The sequence below is a fragment of the Panthera tigris genome, chromosome B3 (genome assembly GCF_018350195.1).
Source record: "Panthera tigris isolate Pti1 chromosome B3, P.tigris_Pti1_mat1.1, whole genome shotgun sequence".
NCBI lineage: Eukaryota > Metazoa > Chordata > Mammalia > Carnivora > Felidae > Panthera > Panthera tigris.
The window spans coordinates 101,361,542-101,383,101 of record NC_056665.1 but is presented as its reverse complement, the minus strand read 5'-3'; the positions used below and the strand labels follow the sequence as shown (position 1 = coordinate 101,383,101).

The following is a 21,560-nucleotide window of genomic DNA, read 5'->3' as shown; positions in this document are numbered from 1 at the left end:
TCCTATACCCATGGCCCATGTTTGCCCCTTCCTGCCTCATAGCCACTCTCACATTACAAATTCAGATTAAGTTCCCTTTACAACCCATTAGGCCTGGGGGTGGTAGTGGCTCCTGGCCACCGCAAGCCCCAGTGTCCTGCCCCTTCCCTCGTTAGTTTCCTTCAGCCCTGCCCACACTAGTCCAAACAGCCCAGGACATTGTAAGGTGGGACACGGCAGGGCTGGCATGTGCCTCAGGCTTCCGAAGGTGAGACTCCGTGTGATGTTGGAGGTCATAAGTGGAACTTCATTACTGTTCTACTAGCCTGCGACCTTCTGTGAGAAACAGAATGGAGCTACTCCAATAGAACTGGCGGGAAATAGGTTTTTTAAAAATTATGAAATTTTGGAGCGCTTGGGTGGCTCAGTCGGTTAAGCAACCGACTTCAGCTCAGGTCATGATCTCACTACTCGTGAGTTTGAGCCTGGCATTGGGTTCTGTGTTGACAGCTCAGAGCCTGGAGCCTGCTTCATATTGTTTCCCTCTCTCTCTCTGCCTCTCTGCCACTTGTGCTTTCTCTCTCTCTCTCTCTTTCTCAGATATGAATAAAACATTAAAAAATTAAAAAATTTGAACTTTTGGGGCCCCTGGGTGGTTCAGTCAGTTGAGTGTCAGACTTCAGCTCAGGTCATGATTTCACAGTTTGTGAGTTTGAGCCCCACATCAGATCCTCTTTCCTTTTCTCTCTTTGCCCCTCCCCCACTTGCTCTCTCAAAAATAAACATTAAAATAATTATGGACTTTTTACTTAAAAAAATTATAAAATGCAAAAATGCATAAAGATTTTTAAAGTGTACAATTTAAAGATTAACCACGAAAGAGTATAAAATTCAAAGATTAACAAATGAAAAAAACATACCCCGGCCCTCATTATCTGGCTCAGTTACCACATGTAGAAGAAGCCTTTGGGACTGGCGCTCAGTGCTAGCTGAATAGCACCTCCAGGCACCAAGGTTTACTATGTCATATCTGCAAAGGGTGGCTTCCCCCCTCCCCCATGTTTTCCAAGCCAGTGGCATTCCTAGACTCCCAGTGTCAGGTTCTGTGATGTTTCACGACGAATGAGGTTAGCCTAGGAGGTAGTATCAATAACAGTAGAAACAAGTACCAACCAAGCAGTGAACATTTGGACTGTTGACTATTACAGAGTTTGAATACTTTCCCCATTCTTGTTTAGGAAAAGAAGCAGTGCCTGTGGGAGGGAGAGGTTACTTTACTTCTGCTTAGACATGGTTTTGGTCTACTCATAACTTGTGTTATTTATGGTTTTGCCTTACTTTGAGATCCCACGTACTCCTGGGTTCTGTTTACTGCTTTCCCTTTAGTGGGAAAGTGGCCTTGCCCTCTGTGGCTGAGTGTCACGTTTGAACTCCCAGCAAGACAAAGAATCTGTGTGGTCTGCTTGGGGATATTGTCCTGGTGAGACACAGCATTGCCCAGGAGGCTGCCTCCTCAGTACCTAGCTCCTCTACTTCACGGTCCATTCTTAGAATAAACTTCCATAAACCCATGCAACTTGAGCAAGCACGACTCTGTTCCTTGTAACCCCAGTGAGCCTGAATAACTCACAGATCAAATTGGCAGAATCTCCAATAAGGGGGAGGATGAAGTACAGAGGACGTTCAGATTATAGTCTCAGGTAATCAAACATGCAAAGCTATCATAGAGAATGTAAGGCACCCCCTGGTGCTCAAAAGGTGGCTCAATAATTTCTTGAAATAATTGTTGGTGTTTTTCTTTTGTATTCCCTTTTTCCCCCACACTGTGAAGGTGGCTAGGCCTTTTAGGCTTCCTTGCTTGAGGATTTTTGCAGGCAGGACAGAAAGAAGAAATCATTCAAAGTCAACAGTTCTCCTTGCCTTTTGTGAAAGTTCTAACTGCATTGAGGAGACTCAGCTGGGTGTCCCAGAGGGGTAGGGTGATGAATGAAGGCTTGTGGGGTCTGGGAGGAAATGAAGAGATAGTGGTTAGGCTCCTAAATTGGAAAGGGATCAGAGGTCTATGGGTCTTGCAGGCAATGGACCCCTGTGCCCTGCTCTGTGGGCTCTGGGGAGGTGGTGACATAGTAAAGAGGGTGATCCTAGGGTGCCTGGAGTGACCAGAGTTTCCAACCTTGACAACCGTTCTTCTTCTCCTTCCCCTCCTCCTCTTCCTCCTCCTCCTCCTCCTCCTTCCCTTTCCCCTTTCCCTTCCTCTTCTTCATCTTCTTCTTTGTCTTCTTCATCTTCTTCTTCATTTTAGAGAGTGGGGCAGAGGGAGAGGGAGAGAGAATCCCAAGCAGGCTCCACGCTCAGCACGGAGCCTGACATGGGGCTCTATCCCACGACTTTGGGATCATGACCTGAGCGGAAATCAAGAGTCAGATTCTAAAAGGAAGGGGAAATGGAGTCGGAGTAAAATGATTTAAAAACAATAAAGAACAACAACAACGACAAAAGAACATGGTACCCTCTCTATGACCCAGAAACTTCACTCATAAATAATTACCTAAAAGAAATGAAAATATATATTCACAAAAAAAGACTTGGATAAGAATATATATATGGCAGATTTATCCATAATAGCCCCAGACTGGAAATAACCCAGACATCCATCAATAGGAGAATGGGAAACAGATTATGATGCATTCATGTGATGGAATATTACAGAGCAATAAAAAGGAATGAACTAATACCACAACAACAGCAACAACATGGGTGAATCTCTGAGACATGCTGAAAAAATCCAGACATAAGAATACATACTGTATAACTCCAATGATCCCATGGAAAAGATAAATCTACTCTGTAATGACAGCTGGTTCGGTGATGGCCTTGGGCTGGGGGTCGGGAAGGGGTACAGTGGATCTTTTGGGGGGGTGCTGTAAATGTTGAACATACTGATTGTAGGTGGTTACCTGAGTGTATCATTTTGTCTAAGTTCATTGTGTACTTAAAATGGGTACATTTTATTTTTTGTAAATCATACTTTAATAAAGTTTTAAAAAATGAATGAGTTACTAATGCATGCAGCAATGTGGAAGAATCTCAAAGAGAAAAGCCCCAAAACATTATCCTGAGCCAAAAAAAGCAGACACAAAAAATGCATAGGATTCCATTTAATAAAATTCAAGAACAGATAAAACGAATCCATGGTACTGGAAAGCAGAACAGTGTTGCCTGGCGGCAGGTCATGAGGGAATTATGTGGGGTGGTGGCAAGGTTCTGTATCATGTTTGGGGGTGGTTATTACATGGATGTATGCATGTATTGAAAGTCCTTATACACCTAAAATCTTTGTTTTTCACCATCTTTAGATTGTACCTTTGTGTGATTTTGTGGGAAAAAAAAGACACATAAGAACAGAACAATAACAATAAAGAACATATTTTGCACACATGAAATTGCTGAGTGAGTCACTTCTGTACACTGATTTTTCTCATAATGGTTGTGTAATAGAGCAAAGGGTAAGGTGGATGACACAGCCACCTGATACTGAGAAGCCACATCCTGCTGGAGCCCATGCTCTCTATTTGCATACAGCTGCAACTCAGTTTTAGAAATGTGTATAATGAACAGAAAATAACACCAAGAGTTATCAGCTCTGCTCCATATGGAGGGCAACTGGGAGTCAGACATCACTCTGGAGGGACAGGAGCTGTCTTTCCCCAAAACCTTGGACTGGGGAGGGCTCCTCCTCTGAGCACATGGCATGGAGGCTATGAGCCCCTGACAAACCCTGAGCTCTGTCATCAGGAAAGAAGTGAACATGGCCTTTGAGCACCAATACTTCCTGCTACACCTCCCATTCTTCCCAGCACCATAGCTATTCTTTCCAAGTTCCATGTCGATGTCCAGATCCACGTGCTATCCACAGCCATCAGGTTGAATTGCTTTTCCTTCAAGTATGCAAACCTCTTCTGACAGATTGGGAACTGCTGGCCTATAATTTTCTGTGCTCAGGATCCTTTCCTCGTTAATCAAGTCAAGGACCCAGGTCCTCCCAAAGCATCATGGGTACCATGTGATAAATGTAACTAGGATGGCATGTTCACCTGTTATTCCACATGCATGGGAGAGCTCACTTTGGTTGAGTGCAAATTCATGATAGTCCAGGAGCTTTCCCTTTTACGAAACCGCCATGTCTTTAAGTATCCTACTTACTGCTCCCCAGAGAGGGGGTGTGTGGTTTATGAGCCTCCTTGTCCAGAGAAAGAGGACCGTCTCCCTGGCATGGGCTGGATGGGGTGCTGAGCAGAGTGGCAAACGTTACTACCACTTGGATGATGGATGGTATGAATATGACTTGCTGCCACTTGGCAGTTTTCAACAGACATCAGTGAAGAAGAAAGCTGAGCTCAGGGTCTGAGGTGCTCCCCAGAGAATGGTAAGGCTGAGCCTCTTCCTGTGAATGCTTGCGGATATCTTGAGCTCACATTCTCCTAACTGCTCAGCACCTCCCCTTCCTCCTTCCCACTACCGGCTTTCTTTAGTCTAGGTGGCTAGAAAGTTCTTTCAGGTGTGTATCTGAACTGTTTTGGTCCCATTCTTAGACTGCATGCTTTGTATTTCTGGGTTTTGTTTTCTAGTTCTCTGGTGGCTGACCTGTGCTTAGCTGTTTCGGTTGGGGACATGGGCAGTGGGAGTGGGAGTAAACTGATGGAAAGCCAAGTTGAACAAAGGAAGTTTGAGTGGGAGAAAGCGGGGTGCAGGAGAGAGGTGGGGGCACATACGATTGATATTTCTTTTCAGTAGCATCCAGCTCCATCCATGTATACAAGTAGACACAGGAACTTAATTCAGTGTGTACTGCAATATTACTCCCTTGAGGTAAAAGGGTTAATGCAGCTTCCAAAGAATACTGAGAATTGATTGAATGAGGATGGTATAGATTACTCACTGCCTGTAATGGTTCTCCAAAACGTCAAGTAAACCCATTATTTTCCTCACCAACTGCCTTGTCTATGGTTGGTTGATCTAATTAGCTCTTTGCCCTCATTAAAATGGATGCATTCTCTAACTGATTACAGCTGTGTAATAATGTCTAAAGCATTGCTAACGGAACTTTCTGCAGTGATGGAAATATTCCATATCTACATTGTCCAGTACAGTAGCCAACAACCACATGAGGCTAGTGAGCACTTGAAAATGGCTAATATAGCTGATGAACTGAATTTTAGTTTATTTAATTTTATCCAATTTAAATTTCAATAGCCACACACGACTAAATGGCTCCTGTACTAGACAATGCAGGTCTACAGCTGACCTGTGTGCTCCGGCAAAATGTGAAAGGGCTTCATACTGCCCCAGCTCCTGAGCAAATTGGTATGACATAGAATGGGTGCTCAATAAACTTTCATTGAAATAGCCAAAATGCTACCCTTGGATGAAGTGGAGGGATTTGGGGTTTCCGTAACAGCAGTTATAGGGGTAGGGGCAGACAAGATTTCTCTTGCCAATTCTCTCCACCTCCTCAGGTGAAATGTGGGACGCCCCTTCTAGAACCAGGGATGGGTTCTTGAAGAGCAGGTCCATTTTGTGTAGTAAGGTGCCAGACATAGTTGCCAGGCAAGGGAAAGATACATTTCAAGTGAAACTGGAGAATAACTTGTTGCCGAAAGGTAGGAGGACTTGGAGGTGTATTGTGATGAAACATCACTTCCCAAAGTGTAGATGGGATTCATTTATACAAACCAGGTTGGATCTCATGGTCTGGCTTCAATAATTCCCCGAAAACTTTTCCTTGACACCAGGAAACTGCATCTGCCTCTCATTAGATTGTGAATTCTCTTGGACAAACATTGTCCAGTGCTTATTTTTTTGCTAAGTTTCTGTGGCTTGTAGTACTGAACATCTTCACTGGGGCCTTCCTTTCCCTCACCACTGCTTCCAGTCAATCAAGTCCTGCTGAGCTTATCTCTCCATACAATCAAATCTGTTCTTTCCTTTCTCTCCCCCCCTTCACTGCTTTAGTCAGTGCCTTGTAGCTTCTTCCTGGACCTTTGCTGTCTCACACTCCTCCAATCGGGATCATGGTACATAGTTGGGCAGTTTGTATACCACAAAATCTGCTTGCATTCCTGTGCCCTAGGGTGGACCTTGTGATTTGCACAAAGGTGCCACATAATCTTGGTGGTATAGACCTGCTCTAAAACAGTAGCTGCTAGCTACATGTGGCTATTTACATTTTAATTAATTAAAATAAGTAAAATTTAAAGTTTAATCCCATAATCATACTGGCACATTGCAAATGCCTAATAGCCACATGTGGCTAGTGGCTACTGTGTCAAACAGCACAGAAAAAGAACATTTCCACTGTTGCAGTAAGTTTTGTTGGACAGCACTGGATAACTCTGCTTCTAAACCAGTCTATACAATTTGCTAGTGTGAATGATCTTTAATGCTAATCTAAATATGTCCTTCTCTGCTAAAAAGCCTTCGATGATTTCCACTTCAATCAGCACCGATCAGGTAGCAGGTGGTGAATCAATTTTGTGGGTCACAACCAGCCTAAGAACAAAACCAAGCTTATAAGGAAGTCCTTCTATGATCTGAACCCTCCCGGACCCCCTTTCTAACTTTCTAACACTGTTTTGTGCCAGGTTCGACTAATTTAAGAACTGCTGGTGGTTTCACCTAAGACACTGAGCTTTTTTTCTTTCATCTCTGTACCTTTGCTCATGCTGAATCCTCTTTTTGGAGTACTGGTCTATCTTCTCTTTGCCTGGACAACTTCTACTCATCACATAAGCCTCAGCTTAAGAAACAGCTACTCCAGGAATCCTGCCCTAAACGCTGCAGAGCGGGATGGATGCCCTTCTCTGACCTTTCATCACAAGCGCAGACTTACCTTAACAGGGTCATAACACTGTAATGATTTAAGTGTTCCTTTCCGGCACTATACTAAGTTCTTTCGGTGCAAATATGTTTCCCCCCTTTGCATCTCAAAGGGGAAACACAGTGCCTGGAACATAGCAGACACTCATTCAATAAATATTTGTTCAAAGAATAAACGAGGGAAAAAAAAATAAATCAATCAGTTGCGCGGACAATGTAAGTGCATCGTAGACTTCGGCCATCAGAGGGCGCCAGCGCACCTCGGCTGGTGCGCAGGCGCGCAGGGAGGGCGGGCACGGCGGCAGCGGCAGAGGCGGTGGCGGCGGCGGTCGTGGCTGCGGCCGGGGGAAGTGAATGGTTTTACCCAGAGGGCCCTGCGCCGCCTTTCTCCGCTGGCACCGGCGCCGCTCCCTGCTCCTCCTTCCCGGCCATGGCGTTCACGTTCGCGGCCTTCTGCTACATGCTGGCGCTGCTGCTCACCGCCGCGCTTATCTTCTTCGCCATCTGGCACGTGAGTAGCGGGGTCCGGGGGAAGGAGGGCGAAGAGGCGGCGCAGCTTCTTCACGCCCGGGGTCGGCGGCTGTCCGGGCGGCGACGGCCCCCGTTGGTCCGTCCGCACGCCAGGGGCTGGGGCCAAGGCGGGGCAGGCGGCGCGGCCAGGGCTCCGTGCGCCCCTTGTCTGCAGGCCGGGGGCTGCAGGTCGGGGAGGAGCCGAGGCGTGTGGTGGCCCCGTGGATGCATCCGCTGTGTCCCCGAACAGGCCGCGCGCGCGCAGCTACTCCTCCCTGGATGGGTGGGGCGGCCGTGGTCCCGCCGGGCCCTGCGGGACAGCGCTTCGCTGGCGCGGACCCTCCGCGGGCCCGGGGCTCCGCGTCTCCGCATCCCGGGGAGATGTGAAGGGCGCACGGAGGCATGCTGCGTGCTTAGCGGGAATGAAGTTTGCCAAATTACTATTATTTAGTCACATTGTCTGTCTTTTCGGGTTTCCGCAGGAGTGTGGCCCAAATGAGATAGTATAGCCTACTTTAGATGAATTTCCATTGCTGGTTTCAGCACTTGTTGGGTACTTTTCGAGTAGAATGACTTTCTTTTTTTTCAGATTCTGTTTCCTTGTGAACTTTGATGCAGATTGGATTGATTACTTTGTTGACTGCATCTCCGAACTTTTCCCCTAAATGATACTTTGACCGCCAGAGTTTCTCAAGAGACAGCCTTCTTTTCAGGGTAGCTGGATTTAGTAGAGATAGTTTTAATTTGATTTTGAAAATGCTCAGAAATCTTAAATTTTCCTAGGGCATTTTTTTTTTTTTTCTTTTTACTCACATCATGCCGCAGGATTGAAGCACATCTTTACTGCTTCCTGTAAGGAACAAGGAATTTTCCCTGACAGTTCTATAACAGATTTCGAAGGATTCTTGTTTCTCTAGCACAAAATGAGAAGCAGCCTTCTGGAAATCAGCATTCATTAAAACATTTATCTTATATTTGCTTCTGCCGTCATATCCTTTTAGTACCTTTTAGGATATTAGTCTTCATTTGAATGATTGGACACGTTCAGTCTCATGTAACTTTTAAGTCCTGTGTCATCAGCCCTATAACAAGGATTTCTTATGGAACATACAGGGGAAGCGTGATTTAAATAGCGGTGTCTTGTAAAAAAAAATCTCAAAAGTAGAATGATATCACAAATTACTCTCTTTTGCTAAAGAGTGTGATTGTTTATAATTATTTTTTTTATTAAAAAATTTTTAATGTTTGTTTATTTTAGAGAGAGAGGGCGAGCAAGCAAACAGGCCAGGGGCAGAGAGAGAGGGAGACACAGAATCCGAAGCAGCCTCCAGGCCCTGGGCTGTCAGCACAGAGCCTGATGCGGGGCTCAAACTCACCAACCTCAAGATCATGTCCTGAGCCTACTGACTGAGCTACCCAGGAGCCCCTGTTAATAATTATGTTAGAACCCAACTGCTTGTATAGTGGGGAATGCTTACTTAGGTAGGCTGTTAAGTAATTCCTCCCTCAAAATGCTTGTGGGTAGGAACCGATAAATTAAGAGCGTTTTAGTCTCTTTGATGGAAGAACAATAAATAAAGATAATTTCGGATGCAAACTAGCTCCACTTTAGTAAGCCTTTGGTGGACGTGAAATGTGTGATTCCCTTTCATTTGTATATGTGGATTTAAGTCACTTCCTGCTTGATGGATACTTTGTTTTTTGAGATGGTAAGGATTCTGAGAAGAGAACTGTGGATGGCCACGTTTACATTTTGAACCAGGTTGTGTTTAGCTTAAGGAATACCTGAACTGAATTTTTAAAAAAATGGGTAATTTAGTTTCAGCTTTGAAGTGAATATATGTCCGGGTGTGCTAGATAATTTTAAGTCCTGTTACAGAATTTAAAAAAATTTTTAAGACTTCATTTGTACTCCGCAGTGTACAGAGAGCCTTTCCTTAAGGATTTCTTAGTCCAGAGTATTATACATCCTTTGGGAACAAATTGAAAATTCCAAAATATATAGTTTAATTTTTTCTGTTAACTACATAAGGTTAACTACATAACCTTCAGTTTATCTTCTTAGGTAGTTTTAAGTATCAGAAGACTCATTTGGAAATTTCAGTTAGAAATTCAAAGAATCCTGTTTACATTAACTGTTGTATGGAGGTTATTTTTTGAGTTGATGGTTACATCTCTCTGTTTGGTCCTAATTCATGTGATTGATGCTCTGTAGGGAGTAGAGTTGGGAGCATAGATTTGTTTGAACAAAAATCATTCCAAAGACAGGCATCAAATTTGAAGGTATCCTGAATTGCATAGTTTGGTATCTTTAGGAATATATCTGTTTTGTTTTTGCTCTTGGGGGGAGATTTTGTGAACGTGTTTGTCCAGGCACACAGTAACAAAAGATATGAAAACCACTAGGTTAAGAATCTTTTCAGGGGCGCCTGGGTGGCTTGGTCGGTTAAGCGTCCGACTTCGGCTCAGGTCATGATCTCATGGTCCGTGAGTTCGAGCCCCACATCGGACTCTATGCTGACAGCTCAGAGCCTGGAGCCTGTTTCAGATTCTGTGTCTCCCTCTCTCTCTGCCCCTCCCCCTGCTCATGCTCTGTCTCTCTCTGTCTCAGAAATAAATAAACGTAAAAAAAAAAAAAAAAAAAAAAAAAAAAAAGAATCTTTTCAGAAGAGTTTTGAAAACTCCAGCTTGTAGCACTCATTGCAGTAACGTACTCGTTAAAAGATCCCTTGAAATCACCTGAACAAAATGTCCAAAGGAGTTAGTTTTAAAACATAAGTTTTATACTCTGCTGTTAAATTGGATCTTTGTTATAGGCAAGTAATTTTATTTGCAATGACAGTCCTTATCTTGATCTTTATTATTAAGATGCACTGGGGATGTATCACAACAAATGTCAGGTATTTGACTAATATCCATAAGTAATCAGAAATTAGTATCTTCTAATTGTACATTTATATTTTTAGCATTTATATGTGTTAGGGTTTATTAGCAAAGGCAAATGCCTTTTGGTGAGTTCTGTATTTTTTTAAGCTAGGGCTCTCCACCCCTTCCCCCCCCCCCCCCCCCCCCGCCTTTCATTCAATAAATATTGACTGAACACTTAAGTATGTGCTAGTACCAGGGACATAGCAGTGAATACAGCAAAAAATTTTTGCTGTCATGGAGTTTACATTTTAATTATTTTTCTTCTATTCGTATTTTACTTATAATTTTTTATTTGATCAGGTTGTTGAGTTTTATAAAATTTTAGAACATTTAAAAAAAAAGATCTTTTTATGAAGTGAAGAACTTTAACAGGGAAATAAACTAGCATAGTGAAAGCTAGAAATACAGAACTCCATTGATCACTGGTAATATTGAGTTAACACTGTCTCACATACGAGGATACTATTCCTAACCTACCAGAGGAAGGGCACCAAAGGAAAGGTTCTCTGTCCCCTAGATGACCAGTGACAGCAGCTAAAGCAGCTCCCCCATAAACTTGGTGCTTTTGGCTTCTTATTTTGAGTGGTATGTTGCCCTTATTTTGATTTTTCAGTACATTTTGACTTTGAAGTTATGTGTTAAGTGACCCTAAATGTTATAGCCACATTTCTCCAGATGTAGACAGAAACATTCTTGCCATATATTTTATAAGTGGATGAGATCTTTCTCCCCTATTGCATTTATACCTGTTTGGCTCATCACACCATGAGAAGCTGGTCTTACCTGGGTTACCCTTCAGTTTTTAGTTTGGTGACCCTAATGAAACCACCCGCAAGTGGTAGGAATATGCATATGACACAGAAGGAGGTCAGACTGATCACTTTTATCGTGGCCTTGAACTTGGCTGCTTTTGCTTATATGATGCCTTTAGGTACAATAGAACAAAGTTCTGCTCCCTGTTGGGGCAGAATAATGAGAAGAATCCTCCCTCCTGATTGGACACAGGCTCTCAGTGCAGAGCCTGGTGTAGAGCCCATGACCACAGGAGCACGGGCTGGCTTTGAGCTTCCACCTGGCCCTGGCCTTTTGTCTCTTGCAGAAATTGCATGACAGTATGTGGCGATTTTGGCCACGAAGTTTGAAAATCATTTGGTGTTCCTCTATTCTGAGGCTGTTTCTTGTATTTCCAAATTGAAGTAGGACTTTGAAATGTGGGCACAAATGGGGGAACAGACTGAAGCATGTGAGCCCATCTCTGGTGTCCCACTGAATTCTGTGACCAGAGCAGGGCATACACAAATGATGAAAAATACTTCACCCTGAGGGGCACACAGACCTGTACATAAATACTTCAGTGTGAGAAATGCCATATTGGTGGCATTATAAAGTCCTGTGCTATGTGGATATTAGAGTGGCATGCAGTTATTTTGGCCCAAGGGAGTCAGGGTAACCTACAGAGAGGAGCCAACATAGGAAGAGGGTTTTTATAATGAAGAGTTTTTGTAAATAGTTGTGGGTGAAGGAAAAAATAATCTCAAGAAGAAAGAATAAGTTGAACAGAGGCACTGAAAAATTGAAAATTGAAGATATTTATTATAGTATAAGATCATTTAAATGATACTAATATGAACATGTTTTCAGTTATTTAAATCTGATTCTGGTTATTAGCACATAGTGAATTTACTGTAAATTGGTACATGTAGTATACCCTACTTTTGCTTTTGTTTTATTAACTGAATTTAATTATCATTTGATGATGGGGCAGGTTTGTGGCTGTATTGTAATAAAGTGAGAGGTCCTAACTATTTTAATTTTATTTTAGATTATAGCATTTGATGAACTGAAGACTGATTACAAGAATCCCATAGACCAGTGTAATACCCTGAATCCTGTAAGTTACAATAAAGGATTTTTCTTTAGATTTTTAACCTGTTTTTGCTTTTAACTTGATATAATTTAAAAATGGCCAATATTCTCAGTAGCATGATATAGTTGTACTTTTTTTGAGTAGGCAGAATTTACAAAAATTTCTTTTTCCTGCTTGACTATTCTGACTATTATTAATCTGCTGGTGATCTTGTCAGCTGTCATACTAACATTCTTCCAATCTGCTTTTTACATTGTCGGCCAAAGACAATTGAAAAGGTCAAAAAGATTAAAAGAGTCAAAATTGCATTAAAGGTGTGTACTGCTTTTTAGTTTAATGTTTTAATGCTACATTCATTTCATGGGGAGGGTTAGGGCATTTGTATCTGTAAAGTGTTCTGTTCGGTGTGCTCATTTATATGCCTGTTGAGGTTTATGATTTCATGAAGTTTCTTACTTTATGCAAATGTTTGCTTGCTGGCCCAGTCAAGTAGGGAAAGCTGTTAAATGCTTATGCATTTCTGAAATGTTATAGCCATAGGCACTTCTATATTACATTATTTGGTTCAGTGTTTGAAAGTTGGTTAACATACAATGACTTTAATAGATGGTAAGGTTATTCTTATGTTGTGACTTACTGTGAGGTAGCCCGGAAGTGGAGTCTTCAGGAGCATGTCTACTTTTTTTTTTTTTGGTTATGTCTATTCTGGAATTAATTTTTCACTCTTTTTAGGTGGATAGCTCTGTCCTTAGGCTCTGGACTCATGCTGCCAGAATTTTATGGATAATAATTTATGTACAAATGTCTACATAGTTATTTCTGGTATATATCCACTCTCAATTTCTAAAACAGCCTCGTCTTAGACTAAGTTCTGAGCTCTGATGGATTTAGTTATAATGCGGATTGGCTCCATTGTGCTTAGGGGTTTTTATACATATTTTTTGACTTCATTTAGTTTCCTCATTTAGGAAGATTTCACCTTTAGCCTGTAGGTGTGATTTTGCCTAACTGGTCAGAAACTGAAAGGTTGTTTGAAAGCAGTGGGTACGTCTTCAAGAATACAATAATACAATAATTCATCTTTAAAAGTTACTTAATGAAGATGAAAACTTGTGTAGACTTGAGTTGTATAAAACTGTAAGGCACTAGCATGCTAGAAGGATTTTTTGGGGGAAAGATCTATAAAGTTAGTTTGCTACTTTATCATTGTTTCCTAGATAAATATGAGTGATGGAATAGATTTCTAGCTTGTCTTTAAAGAACTGCTACAGTAAGACTATTTAGGGACAATTAACAGTGTTAACTTACTGGCTCTTTCTCTGCTGTCAGGAAACAAAAGAGGAGATGAGTCTGCTTTCTCATTGGAAAGTAACAATGATCATTGTAAAATATTTTAACCCACTGTTGAAACTAATTGTTACCAAGAAATTAAGAAACCAAAATTTGTGTATTAATGACAGTTTATTAATAATATTCTATCTTCTTTGGCTTCTCATTACTTCAAATAACCAAAAAATGATGAGGATGAGAATAGCTGAAATCAGATGAGGGCTTTCCTGGGCACCAGGCTCTGTGCTAAGCATCTCTACTTGGGATTTTTCTTTCAGTGCTTGTGACAGTCCTAAAGGGTAGGTGTATTGTTATTCTCATGAATAGGAGGATAGGCTGAGGCTTAGCCAGGTTGAAGCACTTTACTAACAAGATCAAACAGCTAAGGTAGAACCAGAATTTGAACCCAGACCTCCACATTTTTAAGTTCAAGCTTCGGTGTTTCCCTAATTTATTGTAAATTTAAGAGGGACTAATTTCATTTTTACATATAACGTGTGATTTCTGACTCTTCTTCATGGAAGGAAATTCTCACCTTAAAAAGATAACTTGCTTGGGACACCCCGATGCGGCATAGATTGGGAGTTTTTATACCAGCACAAGTTGCATTCTGGGTAGGGTGCCGATAATTGGCTTGCTAGCAGTGCATCTGACAGTTTTCCCTATTTAAAGTTTGTTTTGACAATTCTGCCAAAGTATGGGGGAAGACAAATATTCTATGTTAAAATGTGAACCTTAACTAGAGAATGTTACGATTTGCATGTTAAGTATTATCATTTCAGCCGTATTTGTGTGAGGAATTTTTTTCTGGATACTAGTTTTTGTGTAAACATTGGTTCCTAAATGGAATAATTTTTGTGCCACTTACCAGGAAATTTCACCATTAAAGAATGATTGGAGTGGGCTGGTTTTTGTAAGAGATGTGTAATAAAAGTGTCTGGATTTTTTTGAGATGAAGGGAGTGTGGCATTGTTTCATATTAGAACTGGAAGAGTTGCAGATTATCTTTATTATCCCTCTTACTAAAGTCTATTGTTAAGAGCAGTAGAGATCAAGCTTTCTAAATCATTTTCTCCCCATATCTCAGTTTGGAATTGTAGGATGAAAACTTGGATGATTTGTATTGTTACCTATCACTTGGCTTTAAAGAGCTGAAGTACTTATTATAAGGAAAAGAAAAATCCTGTAATTTACACGAGTATTATAAACAGCTCTAGTGGAACTCCTAATATAGTGTATCTTTTTCTTGGTCTGTCCTGGTTGTAGTCTTTGTGTTTCAAAGATTTCCTGTGGATCTTTTCTTGTTTTCTTGCAGATGTTTAATTTTGATCTTAATTAAATGGTGGCTTACTGGTTCGTGTTATTTACAAGTTTATATACATACACAGAGTTTATTATATTAAGTTTGTAGAAAATATCTGGTTAGTGGTATAGATTAGTTGGTTTTACTGAGATTTCATTTAAAATATTCATGAAAAAACTTTGTTTTACAGTTTTGAAATGAAGAAAGTGATTTGGGAGTAGTAGAAAGCAGGCTTGAATATGTAGTACAATTGCATTGTTTCTACAGCAATGGTTTCCTTTCAGTAAAGATCTGCTGATGTTGAGGATTCATATAATTTTACCTTGATACGATGTGAACATCTGAGAAACTGGCTTTGCATTTGTGACTCATAGGAGTCCTTGGCCGAAACTTGAAATGAAATGTTTGGGACTTTAAATAAGAGTCATTAGGCTGAAATCTTTAGGATGAGAAAGGCAATTAAAACTAAAGCATGAATTCTTGGTTATTTTATAAAAAGTATTTCTCTTCAATTAATTTTTCTCTACAATCAAACAAATTATTTTGTTTTTGAGTTCTGAGCTTCTACTGGTCTGCTGTGCCTGTAGTAGTTCATTGGAAAACAGGCTTAAAAGAAACGGGAAGGCCATGTAAAATCAGAGCTCAGGAACTAGGGAAATTTCCAATTTTATGGTTCAGAACTCTGTCTTTTCCCTCCTACATTGCAGAATGCACATTGTTTGCATCTGTGTATATTAGTGTTCTTCCCCCTATGACTGTGCTGAGATTATTGGCTTTTGGCTTTCCGTTGAAAAATGACTTTTGTGGTAATGTGATGTGGTTTGCTAAATATTGTATATGTAGCATTCCTGGTTTCTGTTAAAAGCTTTAAAACATTAGTGTGTAAAATATTCTAAAGGGAACTTTTGTTTTTGTGGATTTTTTTTTTTTTTTGTATCATGTTGCATGAGATCAGATACCTCATTTTTATATTTTTATCATTGTTGAATGGTGGGAAGTATTCCAAGTGATTAGCAAATAACTGAATAGTCTGGGTGGTAACTTTGTATAATTTAACCTGTTACTGTAAGAATTTGAATTTTAAATTTTAAGTTCTATTTATTTTCCTAGCGCAAGCTATATCATCTGGTCAGTTTGCTTCTAATTCTGCTTTTGGTAAAAATTTAAATATGGAAACAACACTTAGCATCTTTCATCCCTGATTCTAAGAAAACAGTGATTTTGCATTATGGGAACTTGGTTGCCACCTGCTTTCCAACAGCATTTGACTTAATGCCAAGGCATTTTGATAACTGCCTTGTATTTTTCTTCCAGCTCGTACTTCCAGAGTACCTCATCCATGCTTTCTTCTGTGTCATGTTTCTTTGTGCAGCAGAATGGCTTACGCTGGGTCTCAATATGCCCCTCTTGGCATACCATATTTGGAGGTAATACAGATATATTTCTAATACTTTTCCTAATTATATCTTACTTATACTATGGTTATCTTACATGCTAGTCACCTAAATGAAAACTGAAAATTAGTTGGCATTTATTTTAAGTTTATTTCGGATAGAGAAAGAGACAGAGTGTGAGTGGGGGAGGGGCAGAGAGAGAAGCAGGCTCCAGGCTCTGAGCTGTCAGCATAGAGCCCAACGTGGGGCTCTACCTCACTGACTGCGAGATCATGACCTGAACTGAAGTCAGGTGCTCAACTGACTGAGCCACCCAGGTGCCCCAGTTAGCATTTATTTTAAAAATCAAGTAGATGAACAAATAGCTGTTTAAATACCTTTTATGGCACTTACTTTGTTAATCTTTAGAAGTGTTTTTCAAAAAGTGAGGTTTAATTTGGATACAGTTATGTGTGCAACTCTGAAGCCCTATCCCTGCCTGTTACCCCTGCACCTCCCAAGGAGAGCAGTGATCTCTGTGAACTTGAATTAATTTTGCCCATCTTTGAATTTCATATAAATCAAAATGTACAGTGTGTTTAACTTCTTTCTCCATTTTTACTTTATGATTTTAAATTTGGTTGTTTATAAAATATGTTCATATTTTATAACTTTTAAGGTATGTCAGAGCTACATAATAGAGTTAGAGGTTTTTTGTTTTTTCTTTAATAGGCACGTTAAAATCTCATTGCTCTTCATTTTAGGAAATAGGCTGAAAAAGTGTTTAGGAGTAAAGTGATACCACATCTGTGACTGAGTTTGAAATAGTTTTTTTTTTGAGAAAAACATGCATATTTGGAGCTAGAACAAAAAAGAGAAGGGTAGAGCTGTGTGGTTAATGTGAATATCTTGGTGAAGTGTTCTTTTCTGTAAGTCTAAAATTACGTTAAAAGAAAAAGTTAAGAGAAAAAAAACCCTTAATTTTTTATAGTTATTGTTCTTTTTCTTGTATTTATGAAAGTATAGGGCAGACCAGATGTGGCCTAAATAACTGTCCTGTTCTCATTTAGGGGCTTATTTATTTATTTTAAAGTTTATTTATTTGGGGAGAGAGAGAGTGTGCACATGTGCGCGCACACGAGCAGTAAAGGGGCAGAGAGAGAGGGAGAGAGAGAATCCCAAGCAGGTTCCAGTGCAGAGCCCAACACAGGGCTCGATCCCATGAGCCATGAGATTATTACCTCTGCCAAAATCGAGAGTCAGATACTTAATTGACTGAGCCACCCAGGCGCCCCTAGGGGCTCTTGTTTTAAAATTAAGATGATAAGAGGAAAGAACTCCACCCTGGAACTAAAAGCACTCTTCCCTGTGTGGACTGCCTCTCATTGTAACAAATGTTATTTGAGGAGAAAAACCCTCCTTCCCGTCCTTTTTGGAGTGGCTAATGGACTGTGTTTATTGCAGGTATATGAGTAGGCCAGTGATGAGTGGACCAGGACTCTATGACCCTACAACCATCATGAATGCAGACATTTTAGCGTATTGTCAGAAAGAAGGCTGGTGCAAATTGGCTTTTTATCTTCTAGCATTTTTTTACTACCTATACGGGTGAGTTTAAAAAAGAAAATGAATATATGATTTCACTTTGCTGCCTAAAAAGTTTGTAGGCATTACGGTCTTAACACCTTAAAATCCACCTGAAGAATAACTCAGCGTCTTGAATGGTGGTAACTGCTAATGGCACAGTGCACACCAGCAAATGCACACACGTTGAATATGAATAAACTGGTACTTGTCGGGTGTGCGGTCAGAGTCAGAAAGTTTGGTCAGGGGTGCTGCTTCCTAAGTTTTCAGACACGGTAATCCTCATTGTCTGTGCAAAGTGATGGCATTGAGAAGATTGCAAAAAAAAAGTGTGAGTTTGCCAAAATGTTTGTGCTTGGCTTCACCATGTCTCTTGCCATGGTGTTTTACTTTGTATCATTCTTTACAAACTGTATGCTCTGCCCTTTATTTTATGGCTTGCTTCATCTGAATGGGAGCATGAAAGAAATAGGTCTTTCCTATGTGATGGTGCAGCGATCGACTCCTCTCCCTTTATAGCCATGATGGACTGCATCATTCCTCTAGGCCAGCAGTCCTTGACCTTGGCACTGTTGACATTTTGGACTGGATAAATCTTTGTTGTGGGGGCTGTCCGTGCATTGTGGGATGTGTAGCAACATCCCTGGCCTCTACCCAGTAGATGCCAGTAACGCCTGCTCTTCTGCAGTCACCAAAACCAAGAATGCCTCCAGACAGTGCCAGATGCCCTCTGCGGGGCGCAGTCAGACCTGGGTGAGCACCACCGCCCTAGGTGTACTGGAGATGGAATAAAATGGCTGCTTATTAAAATGAGGGAAGGGGCACTCTCACATGTGGGATTGTATTTCTTTAAACTGCACCAGTATACTTTTCTCATCTTTTATTGATATTCAGCCAGAGAGAACAGTTCCAACTGATTTCCAAAATAGGAAGAAAGTTGGCCATGTAAGATGGAATTGTATTCATTAAGCTGCTTTCTTATTCCCTTTTCTTTTTGTTACTGGAGAACTTGCTGAGTATTAGATGGTAGGTTTATATTCATGTTTCTCTTTACGTTTTATGTTTCCATTACGGAAAATGATGAATGAAGTGCTAGGCTGAAATTCATGGAAAAGATATGTTTATGCTTTTAGAGGTTATACCTGTGAACATGAGTATCCATTAGTGCATCTACAGACGTTCATTTATGAAACAGAGATAGTGAATAAGTTCTAAACAGCAAAATGCCATGTGTCATTTTCATTTCCTGTTAGTTTTCATTTTTTCAGTTTCTTTAACAAATAACTGGAACAGTGCTGGCATATAGTGGTACTTGAGACATATTTGTTGAAAGAAAGAAAAGAAATGAATGATTGAATAAATGAGAAAATCAGAGATGTGCACTTGTGGGCATGTGGTGGCTCTATGTCGTTTCATTTCTGCTTTAAGTTGTTTGTCAAGTTTGCTCAACTCTTTGCTTTGTATATCCAGTTAGAGACCCATGCTTTGGAACCATGCCTTTCCCACCTTACTCTGGTAGAGTTGGTCTGAATCAAATGGTTATTTTTTATTTTGCTCACTTGAGCCCTTTTCTTTTTTAACCCTCTTGCTGTTGCCTAGAGCCTTTCTCTGATGGGAAAGTTCCTTAAGTCACCATTCCCATCTGTAAAATGGGGATGATAATGGTACCCAACTCCTAGGACTGCTTGGAGGATTCAGCGAGGTCATGTACATAAAAGACCTAGTGGAGGGCCTGGCATGAAGTGAGCCCTTGCGAGATGCTCACTGCTATTATTAGACGACTCCAGAGCAGTGCACTGTTTGGATGGCTTCTCTAAGCTCTGATCCCCTATTAAGCTTTCAGCTGTGCTGTTCTGTTTGCTAAAATTGGAAAGAAAATAGGAGACAACCACAGCACAAGCACTGAGCCAAGTCCTACCTTAGGCAAAAGTCCATAAATGCAAATTAAGATTGTCTCGTGAACTGGTCATTGGTCTTTTCATTTTCTGTGGTGGTGTGATACCATAAACTAGTTGGCTGTGTAAAGCAGACTCAACTTTTTGGTGCTTTTTGTTTTTATAATTAGGAACGTTTGAATTAATAGGCTTTTTCTTCTTTTCAGCATGATCTATGTTTTGGTGAGCTCTTAGAACAACACCCAGAAGAACTGGTCCAGTAAGTGCATGCAAAAAGCCACCAAATGAAGGGATTCTATCCAGCAAGATCCTGTTTCCAAGAGTAGCCTATGGAATCTGATCAGTTACTTTAAAAAATGACTCCTTATTTTTTAAATGTTTCCACATTTTTTGCTTGTGGAAAGACTGTTTTCATATGTTATACTTGGATAAAGAATTTAAATGGAATTACGTATAAATTAATATAAAATGATACCTCTGGTGTTGACAGGTTTGAACTTGCACTCCTTAAGGAACAGCCATAATCCCTTGAATGATTGCATTAATTATTGACTCTCCTTAGTCCATTGGAAGCTTTTGTTTATAGGAACTTGTAGGGCTCATTTTGGTTTGTTGAAGTGCCATCTAATTATAAATTAGCTGTAGATATCAGGTGCTTCTGATGAACTGAAAATATATATCTGACTTGTGGGAAACTTCATGGGTTTCCTCATTTATCATGTATGTGATTATATATGGACACATTGACAAAATAAGAAGAGTGGGATTTTCTCCCCTTCAACTTGAATATTATCCCTGTATATTGCATGAGTGAGAGATTTCCCATTATTTCCATCAGAGTAATATACTTGCTTTAATTCTTAAGCATAAGTGAACATGATATAAAAATATATGCTGAATTACTTGTGAAGAATGCATTTAAAGCTATTTTAAATGTGTTTTAATTTGTAAGACATTACTTATTAAGAAATTGGTTATTATACTTAATGTTCTAATCTGGTGGTAAAGGTATTCTTAAGAATTTGCAAGTACTTTAGATTTTCAAAACTGAATGAGAGAGAACATTGTATAACCGTCCTGCTGTTCCTTTAGTGCAATACAATAAAACTCTGAAATTAACTTATTTTCAGTGCATTGTTTTAAAGATTACAAATAGCTATTTCTTACACTTGCTTAATCCATAATAAAGACATATTACTGTCAGTTTTTAAAAAAACTAGTAGAGTATTACATTGTGTGTGTGTGCGCGTGTTTTATTTTTTTTAATACTGTGCCCAGATCTAAAAAGAATGTTTAAAATTTTTTTTTTAACATTTATTTATTTTTTGAGACACAGAGACATAGCATGAGTGGGGGAGGGGACAGAGAGAGAGGGAGACACAGAATCTGAAGCAGGCTCCAGGCTCCGAGCTGTCAGCACAGACCCTGATGCTGGGGCTCAAACTCGAGAACCACAGAGATCGTGACCTGAGCGAAAGTTGGATGCTCAACTGACTGAGCCACCCAGGTGCCCCTAGAAAGGAATGTTTTTAAATGGCTAAACACATTACTCTGTGTTGTCACTTGACAAGATTCATAAACATTGATGCCACAGCATCATCATTTTTTGTAACCAGTTTAAAAAATTGTGGCATTTGAAGTGTTAACTTTGTTTTTCCTTTTTGACACAGCAGGTTTTAAGGAAAAATGACTCGTTAAATTCATTTTTGCTGCTGCTTGTAAGGCAGGTAAACTATGGCATGTTTTTGTAAGAATTCTTGTGCTTTATTTGGAATGAGGTAGTTAAGGCAATTGAAGATAGTGTAAGTGATTCAGAAGTTTCTTTTCTTTTTTTTTTTTTTAATACTTATTTTTGGGAGACAGAGAGACAGAATGTAAGCAGGGGAGGGGCAGAGAGAGAGGGAGACACAGAATCT

At 40.3% G+C, this 21,560-nt stretch overlaps 1 protein-coding gene across 1 annotated transcript; it reads left to right on the top strand.

Moving 5' to 3' along the window:
• Positions 1 to 7,165: 7,165 nt before the first annotated feature.
• On the top strand, positions 7,166 to 20,767 carry CNIH1 (cornichon family AMPA receptor auxiliary protein 1). The gene is made up of 5 exons (XM_042989724.1): positions 7,166 to 7,366; positions 12,116 to 12,184; positions 16,107 to 16,219; positions 17,630 to 17,773; positions 19,851 to 20,767. Exons 1-5 carry the CDS (start codon positions 7,286 to 7,288, stop codon positions 19,876 to 19,878), a joined length of 435 nt encoding a protein of 144 aa, XP_042845658.1. The 5' UTR covers positions 7,166 to 7,285; the 3' UTR covers positions 19,879 to 20,767.
• Positions 20,768 to 21,560: the final 793 nt, after the last annotated feature.

What these genes read in the sequence shown, in the direction of transcription:
- CNIH1 (XM_042989724.1), top strand. Translation starts at nt 7,286, where the DNA reads ATGGCGTTCACGTTCGCGGCCTTCTGCTACATGCTGGCGCTGCTGCTC. An exon ending in AGTGTAATACCCTGAATCCT is followed by an intron (nt 12,185 to 16,106) that starts GTAAGTTACAAT and finishes TTTTTCTTCCAG; the next exon opens with CTCGTACTTCCAGAGTACCT. An exon ending in TTTTTTTACTACCTATACGG is followed by an intron (nt 17,774 to 19,850) that starts GTGAGTTTAAAA and finishes TCTTCTTTTCAG; the next exon opens with CATGATCTATGTTTTGGTGA.